Here is a 20,830-nt window from a genome sequence, read left to right as displayed (position 1 = left end):
TCAGTATTCACATATCATAAAGTATGTACTTGTTAGCTTAGAAATTTCGTTTCCAGGCATCTATCTCAGGGAAATATTTGCATTGTGTGTAGTTGAAAAAGCATGCACAAGAATGCGCATTGTAGTTTTGCTTATAATGAAATGTTACTGGCAACTTATATGACCAAAGCATAGAATTAAGTGCACCACAGAATATCCATATCGTGGAATCCTATTCTATAAAATACACACACAAGCATATGCACACACTCATGTATATATACACAATATACGTGGCCTTGAAAAGATACTGCTGATACTCAAGAAAGCTGCCTAGAGAAACCAGCGTGACCTCCAGGGCCACCCCGGTGGGGCACGTTCCTACCCCACACTTACTTACTACTGGTGGGAGCTTTGTTAAGCTTTCACCTCTCTGCTTCTAATTTTCTTATTCATGATGCAGGGAAAACATGATCTACCCCTTGGTTATTGTGAGGAATATGTGGTTTAAACATGTAAACAAGAACTAATAATCATGTGGTGGCTGTTGATATTTGTATAACTCTTGTGCAAAATCATGCACTTCTATACATTCATAATTATGTGGAAATACATAGAAAAATTTGCTAAACTGAAAAATAGTGATTTCTTCTGGAGAAGGAATTACTAGTATTTGGGGACATGGAAGACAAGATGGATTTGAAAAAGCTTTTGCCCTTCTATTTTGACTTCATTGTGTGATTATTTTTTTAGGATTTTATTTATTTACTTGAGAGAGACAGAGCGAGCATGAACAGGGAAGTGGGGGGCAGAGGGAGAGGGAGAAGCAGACTCTCTGCTGAGCAAGGAGCCTGACATGGGGCTCAATCCCAGGCCCTCAAGATCATGACCTGAGCCGAAGGCAGATGCTTCACCGACTCAGCCACCCAGGTGCCCCCTTGACTTCATTGGGTGTTTGGACTAGAATCTATGATGCCCTTTACCCTGTTTGCTTATTGTTTGAGCACCTGCTGTGAGCCAGGTGCTGACAGGGTTTGGAAACCCTGGAGCTTTCCAGCCCAGGCAGAGAGGCAAACTCAAGTCACCTGGTGGCCCTGATACACATATGACAGGTTATAGTAAATGCCAGTGAAGAACAGGGTGCACTCAGGGAGAGTAACAAAGGGACGTAATTTATAGTTGAGGGGAAGGGGGTTTTGAAGACAGGACATTGACAAAAGGCCTGAAGGATGGGCTGCCATCAGCCAGGTAAAGGAAGGATAAGAGCATGTTCCCAGCTGGAGGAGTAGCAGGTGCAAACGCCATGTGGCCAGAGATGTCATGAGACCTGCAAGGTGCTGACAGCAGCATGGACACAGGGTGGAGCCAGAGGGCCATGCCGGCCAGCCCCTGTGTCTCTGGGTGCGGGGATAAAGAGTTTTGCATAAGTTGGCTCCCCGTGCCCAGAGCGTGTCTCCCCTGGTTTCTTCCTCTCGTGCATCATGGCCAGCAGATGCTGGTAGAGGTGGATTCTGGGGGAGGGCCCGAGGTCCCAGCCTCTGATTACTTGCACGGACTCTCCATTTCAGCCATGGGACTCTGGGCAGGGGAGGTTTCTGCCCCCACTTTATCGATGGAAGAATAGAAACTGACAGGTGGCCACATGGTTTTAGGCAGGAGTGTGACTCCAGGGTCCCCCAACTGCCCACCATGCTTTGCTGCCCTGCCTCACCCACCGCTCCGGGACTGGAGAGAAGTTGGTGTTGATGCCTGTCAATGCTGACCATCACTCCAGGAAGCCCTGGGGCTCCATCTCCCACTTGGTCCATTTCTTAGAGGCCAGTTGTTACAATCGAGTCATCCTTTTCTCATTTCTGTGGTTTTCTTTTCAGACATCCCTGTTCACACCGCACCCAAGAATGCCAGTAAGTAGCTGTGGCCCCTCCTGGCTCAGGTGCCCCTCAGCCAGGCCTGCGATGCCTGCACTCTCTGGTGGTGACTTGCCCCCAGCACATAGGGCCGTTGAACTTCTAGATTAGTTCTGGCAGCTGGGGTTGGGGAGTGGGGACGGGCCCACCTGCAAGGACCTGGCTCCAGTGTCAGGCCTGCGACAGTCCAGTGGCCTGGAGGTCACCTGCTCTGAGGATAAGGGTGGCCCTCTCTTTGGGTGAGGTTCTGAACAAAGAGCTGGTGGTCTCGAGGAGACCAGAGCTGTGTAAAGTGGCTGCAGACTGAAGGATCCCGAGAAGCATTACTGAGGATGTGGGTCGTGGTGATGGGGACAGATGCGGATACTGAAGCGCATGGGGGCACCCAGGCCTAAGAAAGGCCGTTCTGAGAGAGGACAGTGGGGTCCCAGCCAACTTCGGGAGGAGTGAGGGTGCCAGTAGAAGGAGCACTCGGGGCCTCTCCTGAATATTGACCCCTTAACAGACAAGGAGGCTCACCTTCACTGCAATGACTAGGAAGCTTCTTCTCTGTTTGGAAAGGCGCTCGGGGAAGCATTCCCAGGCTCTCCTCTTGCTCTCCGCATCACTGAGGCCAGAGGCACAAGCTTGCTTGCCCCTCTGCTCTCAGGACAGTGTTCTCCTGTTATGGGACTTGGCCTGCTGCTCGGGGCCACCCAGCAGCTTAGAGCCTGTAGATGCCCATGTGTCAGAGTTGCTTTCTCCCCAAGCTCAGTGTTACGTTGATAGACTTCAGAAGCTGCGGCTAATCCTGTGTTTGACGGGAAAGATGGGGAGCAGAGGGCTGGAGCCAGGGGCTGAGATCCTGGTGGAAGGAGAAACACTTTGAGCTGCTCCGGAGGTGAAAGGGAGAGGAGGAGGGGTGGACGGGGCATCACTGGGTGGTGTGGACTTCAGAAGTACTCGGGAGTTGCCTGTGGGAAAGGACAGATTTAGGGGGCTCTGGCTTAAAGATGATTTCCAAGGCATTCTGGCCAGACGACTCATGATGGGAAGCTGGGGCCTGCCAGGCTTCCCCTTTGTCTTCCCTTGGTGATGCTCTCTGCAGGGTCTGAGATTTCTGAAAACTAGGAAGCCACTTCAGGTGCAATGTGAGAAAATTGTGTCTATGAGGGAAAAAGGAAAAAAAAAAGAAAAAATATGCATTGTGGATTATTGCATGAATCTCTCTGGACTGGCCTCATCACCATGGTAACTGTATTTTTATTGATGGTTTCGAAGAGTGTTGTTTGACATCCTCCCTGCTCTCCGGAGGCGTGCTCCTTGGAGTCCCTGCTCATGGGGCAGGTAGCAGGGTTCACGACATAATTAAGGAAGGGAACAGAGAAGGAGGAGGAGGAGAGCTGGGAGGAAAAGCCTACCTCCCTCCGCCTGGGGTTGGAGGAGTGTGCTGGGCCTGGCTGGGGCCTGCACCCTGGGGAGGCCTCCAGGTGGTGTGTGCAGGTATGGAGGAAGGAGGGCCAGGTAGCCTCGGGCTGGGGAAATTGCAGCGAAGAACTCAAGAGGGTCTTTGTCGCTGGGAGCCAGCAGGTGGTGCACAAGCAGCCGCTAGGGAAGGATCCGGGGCAGCCTGCAGAGGAATCTCCAGGATGCCAAGCAGTGGCCGAGTTCACCAGGGTGACACTGAGCCCAGAGAGGGTGTTGATGTGACTGACGTCACGGGGGCAGTCAGGAAGAGAAGCCAGTCATACCCATGCAATCAATATTATTGATCATCAATCAATGAGCATGGGCTCATCCGTGTGCTCCTGGAGTGAAGGCTCTGCCTCCCAACAGACAGACTGCCAGCCCCGGACTGGAAATGGCGGGAGCACCTTGCCCATGAGCCCCCGGGGGTCCCTCTGCTGGCCTGGCTGACCAACTCCTGAGTCCTGAGCCGGGCTTCCTGCCACCAACAGCCCCTTCCCCCAGCATCTTTCTAGTGCTTCACCCGAGATAACCCTGTGACTTCCAGTGACTGGAAGATCAAAGAGCTTGGACAGTCCCCACCATGGGAAGTGTTCTAGAAGGAGAACGTGCTAGGAGAGAGGCGCTGCTGTCCCTGGCGAACGGAGCCGGGGTGTGCTCTGGGCTAGCTTGCGATGGAGCCTCTGGAAGGAGGGGTGAAGTCACACCCATGTGGGTGCCACGGAGCCCTTTGCAAAAGCCATCTCCGTGAACGCTGGCCACGGCTCCCTGGGGAAGGCCGCGCAGGTTCCATGCCACACACACGATGCAGGCAGAGAATAGCAGCCAGGGCCGTGCAGATGCCAAGTGGGGGGTCCAGCTGGGAGAGGAGGGCGGGCGGGAAACTCTGGGGCAAGGTCTGCAGAATGTGCCTGTGCCTGGGGACAGAGAGCGGCCTGTCTGCCCTCTTCTCCCACCACTGGACGTTTAGCACTTCCTGCCCCGGGGTCCCTAACTCTCCTGTTAGAGTTTGCCTTCAGGATGCTTCCAGGGGAGCCTGGTGTCCCCCTGAGCAGCCCATGGCGTGCTCACACAGCTCTAGGTCCCACTCCTTGAGATGGAGCCACGCTCGGCCCTTCCAATGTGCAGGCTTCAGCTGTTACTCAGCCCCCAACGTGGCACCTCTTGTCCTGCCTGGGGCCCATCTCTTCTTTAGCAAAAGTTAGACACCCCATTCTGGCCATCACGATTGTAGGGTTCAGCCCCCAGGCTGTCAGGTCCCTCCAGTGAAGGTCCCTCCCCAGATTCTCCATCAAGGCAAGGAAGGGGAGAGGCTCAGGGTCTGAGAAAAGTCTTTCCCTCAACATTCCTTCCATCGTTAGTTATTCGCCAGCTTGCAGGCCTCGGAGCTGGAGGGGGGTGGGAGGCAAACCCGAAGGGTGCAAATAACAGTGAAACTGCTGTGGGACGAGTCTGGGGAGGAGGAGGATGCTGCCTGGAAAGTCCCCAGGTTTGGGGTCAGCTTCCCTGAAGAAGCGATTCTTGGCCTTCGATTTGAAGGTTGTTGTAAGCATCATGAGTCTGAGCGGGGTGCGAGGGGGAGGACCCCGGGCAGAGGGAACAACCTTTGCTAACGGGTCAACGCAAAGGATGGGGGTGGCCAGTGAGGCTGATCCGTGGATGGGGCAGGGCAGGGCATGTGTGCTGTACTCTGTGCTTCTCCAACAGGGAGAGCAAGGGCCCAAAGGAGAGAAGGGTGATCCTGGCGTGCCTGGGGAACCGGTGAGTGTCCTGCACCCCGCGCCCTGTACCCCTGAGCCTGTGTACTGGTTCCAGGGTGTCCACGGGCTGCGTGGCAGCAGGTCTCTGAACCGCACGGTCTCCCCACAGCATCCCCAGTAGCCAAATGCAGCCTGTTCCTCCTTCCCCAGGACTCTGAGGACAGCCCCCACCATGCATCCCAGAACAGGCCCATTGCATGTGTCCTTGCTCCCCCCTCCACTCCCCACTAATTGCTGGGGTGATGACTGAGTTCCTTGACGGTTGTTGCATTGCAGGGATTGCAGGGCCATCCCGGAGAACTGGGGCCTCGGGGACCCACTGGAGCGCCGGTAAGAAACCCTCTGTCCCCCTGTGGACTCAAAATCCTGGACTGCCCCTCTGTCCCTTGGGGTCCCCCCCAAATGCCCCCACCCCGTCTGCTTGCCTGGCATGCTGCAGCTGCCCCCCAGGGGCGCTGCCACAGGTGCTGTGAGTCCAGTGCCTCGGGGCTGACGCCCCTCACTAGGCTCCCCGAGAACGCCGCCCTGGGGGTGGGTGCTGCCCTGGACCCCTGGGTGGGGAAGGAATGCCAGGGCATGGGGTGGTTCAGATGCAGGAAGCCCCTCCGTCCCTCCCAGCTCTGACTGGCTGCTCTGGGGTAAGTGACACGGGTGCAGATTAGCATTTTGATTTTGCTATTTCTCTTGGCCTGGGCTTCCTAGCTGCCTCTCTCAGGGACGCTCTCTGGAGAGGTCCCCTTGGAGTGACTATCGGGGCTCAGATCTCAGGGGGCTGCTGGCCGGCTCTGTGCTCCTGGGCCGCCCCGTCTACATAGCGCCAGTGCTGATCCCTATACCTGGGGTGGTGAGGATGGGATAAGGGAACAAGCCATGCGCCAGACGGCTGCCAGGGCCTTGTGACTCCCGCACACGTCGGGCTCTGCTCCCTGTCCTGCACTATGCACCCGCCGATTCCAATGAGCGGGCTGTGCCTGCAATGGCCCTGCATGGGGACGAGGACAGCATCCCCTAGATGTCTCCCCTCCCCCTTGTGTCCCGGGCAGGGTGCCAAAGGACAGGAAGGCCCACGCGGCGCACCCGGATCAACTGGAAACCCCGTGAGTCCTCACGCATCCTCCCGAGGGGCCCTGCAGAGGGAGACAGGGCCAGGCCCACGCACCTGCGCTCATAGCTCTGGGTGGGCCAGAGGGCAGAGTGGAGTGGTGGCCGGGGTGGGCAGCCCTGGGGCAACAAGGACCAGGACAGACAGACCGGTCTCTACAGCGTTCCCAGCATTCCAGGGCTTTGTCCACCTGCCCAACCCACGATCAGAGTCTGCATCCACACGCACGGGTGTGATGCGCACAGGGACAGACACCCAGTCACATGCACACGTCCTCTAAAACCAGCGTGCACATGTCCCTACAGAAACTCCCAGTGCACAGGAGCAGCTAGGGACCCAGGCGGACGGGGGCCTTCATGCACCTGCCTTCTGAGCACCCCACGGCTGGGCCTTCCCTCCCGTGGGGCTGCTGGCTCTCCGGGGCGTGGGCAGTGGGCCCCCGGGGGCTGACTGCGATCTGTGTGGGGTGCAGGGCTGTAGAGCTCAGGCGCCCACGTGGTGCTGGCAGAATGAGGCCGCCTCCACGAAGGGGTAGTGGTGGTGAGATGGGCCGTGGCCACAGGCAGCACCCTTGCTCCCCAGCCCCTGGGTTCTGTGTACCTGCTGTTGTGCGCTCACAGGACCCAGGTCACCTGTGCATATGTCCCGGTGGGGATGGGGTCAGCCCGGGGCAGTGACCAACACAGATGTCACAGGGCAGGGTGGGGGCACGGCTGGCAGGCTCCTCTCTGCTAGTAGAGAGCCCTGGACAGGCACAGCCTGCAGGGCGGTGGAAGCTGAGTGCAGACAGGGAGACCCAGGTACCTGGGGAGTTCCCTGCTTCCCATCTCCGTGGTGTGGACCCCCACACCTCCTCCCGTGGAATCTTCCTTAACCATGGGTGTTGCATTCAAATCTACTTCCTCCAGGAAGCATTCCCTGATTCATCTGTCAAAACTAATCCACACACACAGGCATGCACGTGCATACCAGCACCACCACTCCATGCCTTGGTTCCTCTAGGAACCCCCTGGAGCCCTTCTGTCCTCCTGTCCCCCACGTCTGTGCCAGAATGCCACTCGCTGGGGGTTTAAGGCCAGCTGGGCACCTCAAGACACGCACGGGAGGAGGCTCCCCTTGGTGGTGAAGGCAGCTCCAGGTCAGAAGTAGCGAATTGCAGTGAATCAAGGAGAAGGCAGCCTTGGAGAGAGGCTGGGGTAACTCTTAGTGATGGCTACGCTGGGTCTTTCTAAACTTCTGCTTCCAAATAGGGCGCTCCTGGAACTGTAGGCCCCCCTGGTGCCAGCGGCCCCCCGGGAAGTGTGGTGAGTAATGGAAGAGGGCTGGGGCCCCAGGGCTGCTTGTGGATCTGCAGAGCCTCCCCCTGCTCCCCCGCCCCTGTAGGGGGGGGTGTAGGCATAGGCATCCTTGCTCCCATTTTACAGATGGAGAAATGGACGTCCCAGACAAGGGCACCTAGAAGGTTACCCAGCCTAAGGCTCTAGGGCACTCGTCAGGCCTGCCCGGGGGGTAAACAAAAGTGTTAGAAAAATGCAGAAAACTGCAGAAAGCCTGTACACATGGGGGATGTTGGAGTCAGCCTCAGAGTTTGCCTTTCGAAGACACAGGACAAAACTAAGGGGTTTGTAGGGGTCCTGATGCTTAGGGTCCCTGGATGCTGAGCAAGGCCACGGCTGCAGGCTTGTTCTGTGACCTCTGCGGCCACTCCCGCAGGCCTCAGCTCTTCACCTTCAAAGACAGAGCACACTGGCCAGATGGCCACTAACGACCCCCTGTGCCCGCCGTGCGGAGTCCTTGCCTGCGGGGCCCGGGGTCTGCTGGCCGGCCAGCTTTGAAGGCCACGGTCCACACCGATTCCTGCTTTGAAATCCTGCCCTAAGACACCCAGCACCGTGTCTAGCTCAGGGCAGCAGAGAATCAGTCCACCTGAAGCCGGCTGGGGCCCGGCCTGTCTGCCCATCAGCCTGTGCGGATCATTAGAGGGGTTTGGAGGACAAATTTTGAGCCTTTACACATGCCAGCATCTGTTCCAAGTACTTTACGTGTGTGAATTCACTGAGTCCCCTCGACCCTGGGAGGTGATTGTTCTCACCGCTTCTAACATGAGAGGAGATGCAGGGACAAGGGACAGTGAGTCATCCTGTCCTTCGTGGTCGCCAGAGATGCTGCTGGAATGTGGCCCGTGTCACGTCCCTCCCCCTGCTCCTGTGCCTGCCAACCCTGCATTCCTTCGCCGGGAGAGTTTTCTCTGGCTTTCCTTTCCGAGACCACCTAGTGCAGCCACAGGACAGGTGGTTATGAGCTCCCCGGGAGGCAGGCCTGAGGGGAGGGCTGGGTAAGCCCCGGCTCCTTCCCCTGGAGGGCGCGTCCTGCACCAGCTCCCAGAGCTGCCCGCCATCCTCCCCTCCCTCACTGCTCTGCTTCCCCACTGGGGTGGCCCACGGCTCTTTTGCTTTGTCTCAAAGTGAACCCCCAGGCGATGTCAAGGACACGGGTGGATCAGGTCCTGAATGTGGAGCCTGTGTTCTAGGTCACCCTCGTCCTCCCTGGTATCCAGTGTAGGCTGGGCCCTGGTCTCTGAGAGCCACAGCCCGGGGCAGGAGAGCAGACAAGGAGGAGCTGCTCAGGCCGGTGGGGAGGAGATGGGGAACTGAATCGGGGATGGGGAGCCCATGGGGACAGGGTAGCCGTGGCTACAAGGGCGTATGATCCCTTCTCTGGGGACCACAGGCCATCATGAACTTTACCATGTGCATAACCTGTCTTTCTTTCAGGGCCCCCCTGGCATCAGAGGCCCCCCTGGGAAAGATGGAGAGCGTGGAGAGAAGGTAAGGCCTGGCTGCTCTCAGCATGTGCATCCGTCCTCAGCTTCTTGAGCAGCCGTGGAGGCGGAGGCCCAGCCACTGAGGCCTGGGTTAGGGCGCCCGAGCCCAAAGGGGCTTTCTAGGTAGAGGAGAGAGAGGCCATGCAGCCACCTCTCACAGGATCCCAGCACCCGTGAGTCAGATGGATCCCGGGGGAACAGATGGGAGCCTGAGGAGGCCTTGGGAGGCGAGGTGATCACCTCACCTCTCAGAGCAAGGCCTGACCCCCAATCCTGCTTTCTCTCAACTCAATGCACCAACAACGTATCATGCATCTCACTCCTCTGTGCAAACAGGACGTTTTCCCAAGTTTGAGAAAGAGATCCGCGTATTAGAGGGAAGACAGACAGGTGCTCCCCCCAGGACACCAACACCCCACAGACAGAGGTAGAAGGCCCCCCAGCCTTTGGAAATCCTGTTTCACCCTCATTTTAGAAAGTGTCTGGGGTTCATGGCTGAGGGCCTGCTGCCGGCTTCCGGTGGGCAGAAACAGGGTTCTCCCCCAAATCTCACACTCACAGGACAGCGACCCCCGACCGCACACACTCCACCCGAATGTCGGGGTGCTGGTGTGGAGGAGACGCCTGGTCTCGGGCGCCCTCTGTGCACCTGGACTTTCTCATCTGTGGAACGAGGACAGTGATGCATCAGTGGCAGGTTATAATGATGAAGTACAGAACTAACCCATCAGAGGGCTCGGCACAAGCAGGTGTGGACATCGCAGCCCGTCTTCCCCTGCAAGCAGTGTCACATCCGGGGACAGGTGTCCCTCCAACCTGGCGGACAGGCCGCAGGGGCCCCTTTTAGCACAAGTGCCTCAATGTCCCTCTAGGAATCCCTTCAAGACCCCGTTAGCCAGAACCTTTTAAAGGAGGCATCATTTTGTCCTTTCTATTTTGGCAGAATTTAACAAGAATAGATGGTACATTTGCATTTTGGCAGGGAGGCTGAATCTTAGAATTTGTGTCTCGGAGAAAAATGATTTATCGCGGAGGAAAACGGTCAGCCAACCTGTGGGACGTATCTTCAGTTTTTGGAGTGTTGGCTGATGATAAGCCCAAGAATAAACCTCATGCGGTGCAGGTGCTAATTTTTGTTTTGAAAGGAGATAATGCCGTCGTAGGCTACAGTAATAAAAGTAGAGCACCCAGATGAAGCCAGGGGAAAAAATAACCCCGGCCCATCTGCTGCGCCTTGATTATACCACGTCTGAAAATTGCGCTCTATTCTGGACACACCGTAAGTAGGGCGTCGATGCCTTGAGAAGGCGGTGACCAAGATGCTGGAGGTTTTGGGGTCCCCTTGAGAGCCAGGAAATCAGTGGGCTGTTGGCACATGTGTCGCTAGAGGGAGCCAGACACCTCTCTGTGGCTGAGCAAGAGGCCAGGCCGAGGGCCCAGAGCTGGGGCTGCATGGGGAGGGGAATCCCGAATGCCCTGCAAAGTGCTCTTTCTGCCTCTCAGGGTGTCCGCTGGCTGGCCTGAGGCTTGGGGAAGCTGATTGGACCCTAGGCTCGCAGACAAGTGCCCTTGCTTTGGCTGCTCTTGGTCCTTAAGGTACCCAGCTCTCCTTCAGGGTCCGTCTGCAGGCTTCACGTCACAGCTCAGCCCCCAGGGAGCCCTGCTGGGGAAGCGGAGCCCCTGTGGCTCATGTGGTGCAGCACAAACTCCACAGCCAGGTGGCCACAGGGGCTGGAGACCCTGTGGTCCGTGGTCCGAAAGGTGAACATTATTTGCCAAGGGCAGGCTCAAAGCCCAGCTCCCTCCCTCCTGAGGACCTGGAGTCTGTCTCTGCGTCCCTCTCCTCCCTCCACTTCAGAGCCCTGAGCTGTGTTCCTATTGCTCAAGACCTACAGTGCGAAGAGGCGGGTTAGAGTCTCTCCTGGGAACTCCCCAAGTTTGAGTGTCATGTGTCTGGAAGACTCCAGAGAGGGTGCTCTTGGCTGAATGTAAAGAAAAAGTATGTAACAGGGCTGCCCAATAAAGGAATAAGGCCTAGGAAGGTAGTGAGCTCTCTGCTTTTGGAGGAATTCAAGCAAAAATAGGAGGACCTCTCCACAAGAGATGCACCAGATGCTTTCCTGCAGTAGATCCAAGGCTGGACTAGAAAAGCACTCATGTCCTGTCCGTTCTCAAGTTCCGCCTTGTATCAGCTTGCCAAGTCTCCTGTAGCACAGTATCACTCACTGGGGGGCTTAAGCAACAGAAACACCCAGCCTGACCCTTCTCACCATGTCTGGAAGCCCTAAATCGGGAGGCTGGTTCCTCCCAAGGGCCACGAAGGGAGCATGTGTTCCAGAACCTTCTCCTTGGCTTATTGACAGCTGCCGTCCCCTGCGTCTTCACACTGCCTTCCCTCTGTACTTACCTGTATGCAAATCTTCTTATAAGGACAGAAGTCCTACTGGATCAAATGCTGTCCTCCTCCATATGACCTCAGCCTAACAACTAATTGCATCTGCAGATATCTTATTTATTAACTGAGGTTGAGGGGGATTAGGACTTCAGATAACAAATTTGGGGGGGTACCCAGTCCAGCGTACTATGTACATTGTATAGAACAGTCGGAGCATCACCTGGACACCTACTGACCCCCTTCAGGCTGGCTCACCATTGCAAAGCTTGCCTTCTGCACATCATGGATCCCGGAAACTGTCCCCTTTTCTTTACAGGGGGCGACAGGTGAAGAAGGGAGTCCAGGGCCAGCTGGTCCCAGGGGTGATCCCGGGGCTCCTGGGCTCCCGGGGACCCCCGGACAGGGAAAAGACGGAGAGCCGGTAAGTGTTTGGTCCAGAGGCTTCTGTGCCCATTCGACCAGGCCAGCATTGGAAACGAAAAGGGAGGGGAAATTAAAGAGACTGGCTGGCCTCCCAAGGATGAAGCAGGAGAATACACATAAATCTGTAGATTGTGGCACTCGGCGAGCATTTATGATGTTAGCTATGGAATCAGGCACTAAAGCACCCTACACTGAATCCTCACAACTACCCCGACAAGCGAGTACTTCTTTTTTCAGTCCGTTCAGGCTACTCTAACAAAATACCATGACTCAGTGGCTCTAAACTTCTAGTAGAGGCTGGAAGTCCACGTTGAGGATATCCGCATGGTCAGGTTCAGGGGAAGGCCCTCTTGGGTTGCTGAATGCCCACTTCTCGCTGCGTCATCACAGGATGGAAAAGATGAAGAGTCTCTCTGGAGCCTCTCTTACAAGGACAAGGATCCCATTCACAATGGCTCCACCCTCACATCCTAAACACCAAAGGCCCCACCTCCTAATACCTTCAAGGTTGGGCCTTCAGATTTAACAATATGAACCTGGGACCCACACAGGCATTCAGACCAAGGCAGTGTTATCAACCGCACATGATTGATGGGGAAAATGCGGTTCAGGGAGGTGAAGCACTTGCCAAAGTCCCAGAGCTTGGCCGCGAACCCACAAGGGACTGGACCCTCCCTTCTTCCCTCACACTGGCTTTCCACCAATACATCCACATGTAGAATTGTGATTTTTTTTTTTTTAAATCTGGCCATGCATCTGCATCAAGTACAACCCTTCAACCTGATGTTGAAGGCTTTTCTCTTTGGCCCTCCCAGGTCTTGAGATCATGGTAAACAAGAAAGACACCAGGCTTTGGAATCTGTGAGCTCTACTTGGAGGCCTGGTCCTGCCCGGACTTGTGGGAGCCTGTAGAAGATCTTGAATGGGAAAGCAAGCTAAGGGAGACAGGGGTTTGCTCAGAGTCACAGAGAGGCAGTAGGGGGTAGACGCAGAAGTCAAACATGAGACTCGTAGCTCAAAAATGATCCTTTCTTCTGCAGACAGCAGGCCACAGTGAGACCCTTGTCCTACTTGGGCGCACAGCGTAGGTTGCACACAGCGTGGCTTGGGGTGGATGGGCAAACGCTCATCTGTGGTCTCATCGTTGTCCTTGTATCATTCGTTTCTTCAGGGGCTCCGTGGGCCACCTGGATTACCTGGGCCTCTAGGAATCAAGGTAAGTGTATATCCAAGCACATTGGGATGTCATGGGTTGTCCTGAAAAAAAGGACCGGCCACAGTTTCGTTGTAAAGCTGCTCTGGTCACCTCAGTCCACTTCCTCATTCCTCAGTTAATCACATTCCACTTAACTAAAGACTCTAGGGCTCTGAGCCCTGAGGCTGAAATCATTGTCATACAGTTGGTGCCTAATAAATGCTTGCTGGCAAACGAAGTTGCAGAAGACACTGGCCTATGTCTGGTGGAGCAATAGATCAGCAGTTTTGTACTTTTAGTCTAATTGCGGTAACAAGTGATCCCTAAATTTCAGATGCTTAACACACCAAACCTTTATGTGTCACTCCCAGTAAGCCTACCTACCGGGAGTCATGGTGGGTGGGGAGCTCGGGCCCACACGGCCATTCAGGGACCCACAGCTTCTCGGTGCAGTGACTGTCCCACCATCTAGGACCTGAGCCTGCTACCAGTGTTTGAGGTGCAATGGAAAATGAGGGACACAGCTTGATGTGGTAATTCATTTTCCCCCACCTCGTGACCCCGACAGCAGGGGGAACTGGGTTTGTGGGCTAGCCGTGTGCCCAGGGGGCAAGGGGAAAGTTTTGGTAACTACCAGTAGTCATCTGGTCATCTGTCCCTCAGTTCACTTGCAACCGTGTGCCCAGGGGGCAAGGGGAAAGTTTTGGTAACTACCAGTAGTCATCTGGTCATCTGTCCCTCAGTTCACTTGCAATCACTTGCAATGCCCAAGTGGGGCTGTTCTTTTTTTTTTTTTTTTTTTAAGATTTTTAAAAAAATTATTCATCAGAGAGAAGGAGAGACAGAGAGAATGCAAGTGAGAGTAGGAGCAGAGGAGGGGCAGAGGGAGAGGGAGAGGCAGACTCAGGGCCTCCATCCCAGGACCCCAGGATCATGACCTGAGCCCAAGGCAGAGACTCACCTGACTGAGCCACCCAGGTGCCCCCAGCAGAGAGCTTTCCTGAGTGACCAGGGACGCTTCCCTGAAGGTATCTTTATGTTGAACCATTCATTCATTGACTCATTTATGCTGCTCCAATGGCCAGTGAGTACATTTATGATCGCATCCATTGCCCACCCACTCTGCTGCTACGAGTCAGATACTGAGGTGGCCCGTGGGACAACATCGACACATGTGACATGTTCCCAGCCTTCCAACAGCTCAAGGGCCAGAGGGGAAAGCAGATAGAGAAGCAAACAGAAGCAGATGAGTGCTGGGGTAGAGGGAAGCTGGAGTCACAAGTGAGCTCAGAGGACACTCCCAGCCCAGCCTGGTTTGATGAAACAAGGCTTCCTGGAAGAGGTGATGTTTGTCCTGATTTTAAAGTGCATGTAGCAGTTGGAAGGGGAAAAGTGAGGAGGGTGTCCTCTGCAGGGGTGCTCACACGGGAGGAGACACTGAGGCAGGACATGGAATGCGTTCAGAAATGAGCACATATCGGGAGCGTACCACATCCAGTGAAACCTGATTTGGCCAACTCATGTGCTTGACCTTAAGAATGTGGGTGAGCTTGTCAATGATGGGCATTGGAATGTTTTGTGTGTGTGTGTGTGTGCCTTAATTTAATATACATATTCAAAATCACATTAAAATGTCATATCATCGTATTTTTTACTCGCGTATATTTATTATGAAAATGAATTTTAAGAATTCTTCCTGTGGGCCTTCATGCCATTGCCTGCCACCCCAGAGCCACCTTCTGAGTCAGCCAGCACTTTCTGTGGCACATCCCCATCCCTCCCAGCTGCCTTAGTTAGGATACGGTGATTCTGGAAGCCACAGATGCCGCTATTATGGGAAACTTTATCCCAAACCCCAGGTCCCCATCCACTTAATGGTAGGAGAGAGTTTTTTTTTTTTCCTTTTTATCCTAGAGCTGTATCTTTGGGTTCTCAACAACAGAACCACAGAGTATGTTGCTTTTTAACATTGTATGTAAAAGGCTCATTTAGAGTAATATCCAGGATAAGAAGTTTGAGGCCTCACGAAAACTTGCTGCTTCTACATTAAACACTTCTTTGCAGGGTGGCTCAGTAGGTTAAGCGTCTACCCTCAGCTCAGGTCATGATCTTGGGGGTCATGGGATCCTGCCTTGCTCAGGGTCCCCTGCTCCCCCTTCCCCTCCACTCAGGCTCTGTCTCTGGCTTTCTCTCTCTCAAATAAATAAATGAAAACTTAAGAAAAAACGCAAATTTCTTTGCTTCATGGCTTTCTTCCGTTCTGGCACCTAGCCTCTGAAAGCCTCCTAAGTTTGCACCAATTGAGGTCAAGGCCACTCATGTGGGTCCCTGGTGATTTTGTTGTTTATGGTCAAAGTAAAAAGAAATGGGAGTGTTCTCAGAGTGATGTGAGCAAATATATAGCAACTTCCTATCTTCTGAAGAAAAAAAAACTTTTAGAAACAACTTTTCCTGAAATTAGGGGCATATAAAATAGTCCCACATGCCTAGAGCAGTGGGCATGTGTGGAGAGGAGCAGGAGGCGGGGATCCAGACTCGGGAAGACCCTGGGGATCCACCTCCAGCCTGGAGCGTGTATCTGAGACCCCCTTCCCCCACCCCGCCGTGACTCGGTGAGCCCCTTGGGTCATTGGCTGTAGTCTCAATTTTCTAGCTTCCAGCCTCTTAGAAGAAAGGAAGGCGAGGGTACCAGAAATGCCTTACGATGCCCTTTCCCTGTGATAACTATTTATGAGTTCAATAAAATCTATCTCCCAGGCAGAGTTTGGGAAAAAAACCAGTGATAGAATACAAATAAAAATATGTGCCTAACTTGTGATGTCATAGATACATGCTTAACAAATATTAGTGGCCCTTATTATGAGATCATTCTGTGGACTCAGCTTTAGGGTTACAGCAAGAAGGTGGGGACCTAGAGTCCTCATCCATCCCTGCAGGCACTTTGGAGCCAGGAGTGCAGAGAGCCTTGACCTGAGGTCTGACTGACCAACTGGTGTCAAGACAGGTGACCTAGGGTTGGTTAGTCATGCTGTCCCTTTAGCCAAATGTTTCCTCTTATTTACAATGTGAGGCGTGGAAACAGATGACCCACTCCAGTGTTGATACCGTATATGTTTGTAAGTTAGAATGTGGCTTAGAAGTAAAGATTTCCATAGTTCATTGACATTGGGAAGGTAAGTGTGAATTCAAGGAGGTCTTCAGCTGAAGAATGGGCTGATCTTGGGCTGGAAGGAAGGAGGGATGGAGAGAGAAACTAGAGAGCCCCTGCTGAGTGACCCCCCCCCCTGCTGTCCAAGGTGCTGAAGGAAATCCCCTGTGGGAAGGAAGGGAGCCACACAAAGGTTTTCATCAGCGCCACCCACTTTCTAATTACTCATAACCACAGGAAGGTTCTTAAAAACATCTTTCCTATTCTTGCATGGCACTTGTTTTTAGCAAAATGAACAGGCTTTGCTCTCATGCAGAGCTAGGATCTGTAGGATCCCAGCTCAGTGACCTACAGGGTAGATGACTGGAAGCAAGTGATTTATTCTGTCGGAGACCCTCTGTCCTTTTCTGTTTAAGTAAGTGAAGCATATTTAACTCCCGGAGGGCTCCTGTGGGGAGAAATGATGTCATTCTCCTTCCACAACCCATACGTACTCACATTTCTTCTCTGGACACTGTTGGACTGGCCCAGAAAGTCCTACAGCCAAAATATTTTCTAGAGTCAGTATCACAGATTCCAGCTCTTGTGCCCCTTTCTTCCTTCATCTTGAACCTTCTTACTTTTGCTGACAGAGCATTAAGGTCTTTTTTTCTCTTTTCTTGGGGCTATTTGCTCAAAGTCTCAGCTCATTAAGCTGTGAAGTGCTGCTTTGGGAAAATGTTAGCATCACAATGGGCCATAAACACAGGAAAGAAGCCAGACAACTCCCTAGCAGTCAGAGACTCAGATTCCGGGCGGGGCTGATTGCTCCACCTGGCTCTGTCTTGCTTCCTCCTCTGTAAAAAGTTGACTTCAGGTCAAAGGCAAAATGTAGTACCTGACCAAAATGTGGGCTATGATTCTGGCACTCCAGGAAATGGCAATTAAAAGCTGGGACTGATGCCGAGTCCTAGGTTGGGCACTGTGGACACAAAAGTCTATCAATATTGGGGACACTTGGGTGGCTCAGTCGATTAGGCAGCTGACTCTTGATTTCCCCTCAGGTCATGATCTTGGAGTTGTGAGATTGAGCCCCACAAGGGCTCCGTGCTCAGCCAGAAGTCTGCTTGAGATTCTCTCTCCCACCCCCTCTGCCCCTCTGCCTTGTGTGCATTCACTCATTCTCTCTCTCTCTCTTTCCAATAAATACATCTTTTTTAAAAAAGTATATCAATATTGTACCCAACATAGGGTCTGACTCATTCTAGGATTTGACAAATAGTTGTTCAATTAATGGATAAATGAATGAATGGATACTTTGAGGATGCGTACATAGAAATGAGAGGGTCAGACAGACACAATGGGAGAGTAAGGTGTTAAGATTAATGAAGGTCTACGCAAATATGGGGAAGAGGACAGCAGGGAGAACAAGCAGAGGTGCGTCTATGGGAGTGGAACGATTGGTCTTTTTTGATGGCTCGGTGTTTGGAAAGTTAGAACATGGACGGTTGGCGTGGTTTAGCTGGCAGTCGTTAGGGTTTGCTGGCATGTGGGATACAGCCTTGGGAGGAGTGGGGGGAGCCAAGCTAAAACAGAAAGTGATAAGAAGAAAACCTACGTTAAATATTTTAAAGAGTAACTGAGATGCAAAAGGACATGGATTCCGCTGGCACTTGTGTGTGTTTGGTTTATTTTTGGTCTTCTAATTCCACCGATCAAGTGGTAATAATATACTTGTAATCCTCAATGTTCAATAGTCTCTTCCCTTTTGAACGGGTCTTCCTAAGATACATGGGAGTTTGGTAGAATGTTCTCTTTCTTTCTCATTGATGAGGGTCCTAAGGCTCTGGAGAGGTTATGGGACTTACCCAGGGTTACAGCACCAGGTGGACATTGTCCTAAAACTGGACAGAGTCCCCTGACTGCCTGTTTGAAATCTTCCCACACGGCGCTCTCACTGGCGCAGTGTGCATGCGACTGGCTTGCAGCAAGGAGCGTGTTCATCCTCCGTTCATTACACATTTTCCCGTATTTGCCTCATTTCTGGACTTCCTGACTTCCCCCTGCATACAAATTAGATTTCCTAGCAGCCCCAAGCATCTTGTACTTCACAGAATGAGCCACCGCACATTTTCCTAAAGAAACACAATGTACCATCTGGGGCTTCAAAGAGAATTTCAGGAGGGGCCTGTCTATAGAGGCAGGGGTGAGGCAGACGGGTGCTGTGGCTCTTGGGAAGCATGGCCCTGGTGGTCCTGCAAGGACAAGGGTCAGTGACAGTGTTACTGGAAGGAGGTTTGGGGTTTGGTTGATGTCTTTTGTGAGACCTTCCTAAACCTCAGCCCTCCCACTTCCCCTGAATGAGATTTCTCTTCAGAACTCAGCACAGAGGGTTGGAAATGGACCTCTTTTTGGTCCGGGAGCCCATATCTCTGCTAGAAATAAATAAAAAGCAAGCGTTAATTGCACAACTATATGACTTAGGTACTCATCCAGGTGACAATCATATTTCCAACAAAACTAATCATCTTAGAAACATGAGTTTTCTTTTCTTTTTAGAGATTTTATTTATCCATGAGAGACACAGAGAGAGAGGCAAAGACATAGGCAGAGGAAGAAACAGGCTCCATGCAGGGCTCGATCCCAGGACCCCGAAATCATGACCTGAGCTGAAGGTAGTTGCTCAACCATTGAGCCACCCAGGTGCCCCAAAACATTGCTTTTCTTAAAGATCCAAATGTAAAGGTTTCTGATTGAAATGATGGTTAGAAGGTAAGCTGATTATTAATGGGATTTTTTTTTTCATGCTTAGAAACATAAACCTTAATGAGCAACGTGTTGCCTAGCAATGTCAGGTTCCACCTGAGATCAGATTGCTGTGCATTATCTCACTGGCTCTTCACACCAACCTTCTTTTTTTTTTTTTTTTTTTTTTTAATTTTTTTTTTATTTATTTATGATAGTCACAGAGAGAGAGAGAGAGAGAGAGAGAGAGAGAGGCAGAGACACAGGCAGAGGGAGAAGCAGGCTCCATGCACTGGGAGCCTGACGTGGGATTCGATCCTGGGTCTCCAGGATCGCGCCCTGGGCCAAAGGCAGGCGCTAAACCGCTGCGCCACCCAGGGATCCCCACACCAACCTTCTAATGCTCTTTCCATTTGTCATAGGAGTTAACGCCTCCCAGAGATATTAAATAGCTTGAGCAAGATCAGCCACTGGTTCATGTTAGGCTGGGCTGAGTTTGGCTGACCTAGTACAGGTGCACAGTCTCTCACACAAAACTGATAGGGCCATATGTGTTCTGGGCCGGATTTATTTTGGAATTGGAAAGGTAGCAATTTGTAAACTATCTGTGCAACATTGACTGTGGTGTGTGGGCCAGCACTCCTAATCAGACTTGAATATTGATGCAACAGCGATGTGTAAGCATCCAGACACCCTGGGTACCTGAAGGTTATATATAAGTAGCCCGTGGGCACCTGGGTGGCTCAGTGGTTGAGGTCTGCCTTTGGCTCAGGGCATGACCCCGGGATCCTGGAATGGAGTCCCATATCGGGCTCCCCACAGGGAGCCTGCTTCTCCCTCTGCCTGTGTCTCTGCCTCTCTATGTGTCTCTCATGAATAAATAAATAAAACCTTAAAAATAAATAAATAGCCCATGTCAGATCCAGGCAGGTTTTGCTGCCAATTGGGTTAGGATAAGCCCTTGTTTTTGGAGGCTGAGGATTTTGAAATTGTGGATAAAAGGGTATGATTCAGTCTCAGCTTCCTTCTACAGGAAATAACAGACATTCTTCCCTTTTACTCTTGCCATCAGAGTCCTGAATGACAGATACAGAGGAGGGGCATTAGCCAAAACATCTGCCTGGCACTGAGAGCTGGGCCAGGCTCCCTGTCAGGATGGCGCTCATGCATGCAGCTTTGCTTCAGGAGCACACCACCCGCTGACGTGGAGGCTCCTGTAGTCACCTCCCCTTTGTGAAGAAACTAAATCTCAGGGAACTTGTCACATAATCTTGAATCAACTGTGACTAGGTATTGAGGACAGGCCTGAAAACCATACTCTCTGAATCGCTGTGTGCGTAGGTAATGGTTATAGCTCAGTTGTCCCTGCTCTCCAGACCCTGGAAAAGTGGCCTGTGCAAGAGGGACTTGGCAAGTTATTGGTAAATTATCATTGATTGGGGAACTGATTTGAAATGCAGGTACATAGTCAAATCTGAGGTGTGGTCAGGACAGGGGCATGATGAGGTCTGGAGAAAACAGTAATATTTGGAACTGTGGTCACAGGGAGGGGTATCATCTTGTTATAACCACATTTGGAGCTATGGTCAAGTTTGGGGCATGGTAAGCTTTGAAAGGTCATGATCACAAGTGGTGGCTGTGCCTGTGGGGGGTGGACTGGGTGGGTGATGGGCTGGTTGTCCGCTGTGGAGGGACATGCGGTGTCCAGGTGGCAGGAAGGGCATTAATGGATAGCACAGCCAGGACAGTTCCCTTCGTATGCTGGTTCTGTCTTGCTCAGAACTCACCTCTTAATCTTATTTTTCCTCTCTCTAGGGGGACCGAGGTGCACCTGGGATCCCTGGCTCTCCTGGCAACCGTGGCGACCCAGGCATCGGAGTAGCTGGCCCTCCTGTGAGTCTTTATTTTTCCAGAATGTCCTCCCCTA

General features: G+C 52.8%; 1 protein-coding gene and 1 long non-coding RNA gene across 8 annotated transcripts in view; one reads left to right on the top strand and one right to left on the bottom strand.

Annotated features, from left to right (window-relative positions):
* The window catches only part of COL22A1 (collagen type XXII alpha 1 chain), a 260,407-nt gene that overhangs the window by 159,136 nt on the left and 80,441 nt on the right, over nt 1-20,830 (top strand). For all 7 annotated transcript variants that reach the window (XM_077847369.1, XM_077847367.1, XM_077847366.1 and 4 more), the window contains 9 exons: nt 1,851-1,883; nt 5,040-5,093; nt 5,369-5,422; nt 6,136-6,189; nt 7,445-7,498; nt 8,969-9,022; nt 11,730-11,834; nt 13,008-13,052; nt 20,719-20,796. In XM_077847369.1, the coding sequence (XP_077703495.1) occupies nt 1,851-1,883; nt 5,040-5,093; nt 5,369-5,422; nt 6,136-6,189; nt 7,445-7,498; nt 8,969-9,022; nt 11,730-11,834; nt 13,008-13,052; nt 20,719-20,796 (531 nt within the window). The remainder of the gene's footprint in view (nt 1-1,850; nt 1,884-5,039; nt 5,094-5,368; nt 5,423-6,135; nt 6,190-7,444; nt 7,499-8,968; nt 9,023-11,729; nt 11,835-13,007; nt 13,053-20,718; nt 20,797-20,830) is intronic.
* Nucleotides 12,526-16,960, bottom strand: LOC144283372 (uncharacterized). The gene is made up of 2 exons (XR_013351927.1): nt 16,678-16,960; nt 12,526-13,093 (listed from the first exon to the last, which is right to left on the bottom strand). It is a non-coding gene; the product is annotated as an uncharacterized LOC144283372 (long non-coding RNA).

The sequence above is a fragment of the Canis aureus genome, chromosome 14 (genome assembly GCF_053574225.1).
Source record: "Canis aureus isolate CA01 chromosome 14, VMU_Caureus_v.1.0, whole genome shotgun sequence".
NCBI classification, from domain to species: domain Eukaryota; kingdom Metazoa; phylum Chordata; class Mammalia; order Carnivora; family Canidae; genus Canis; species Canis aureus.
This window is presented reverse-complemented; position numbering and strand designations above follow the sequence as displayed.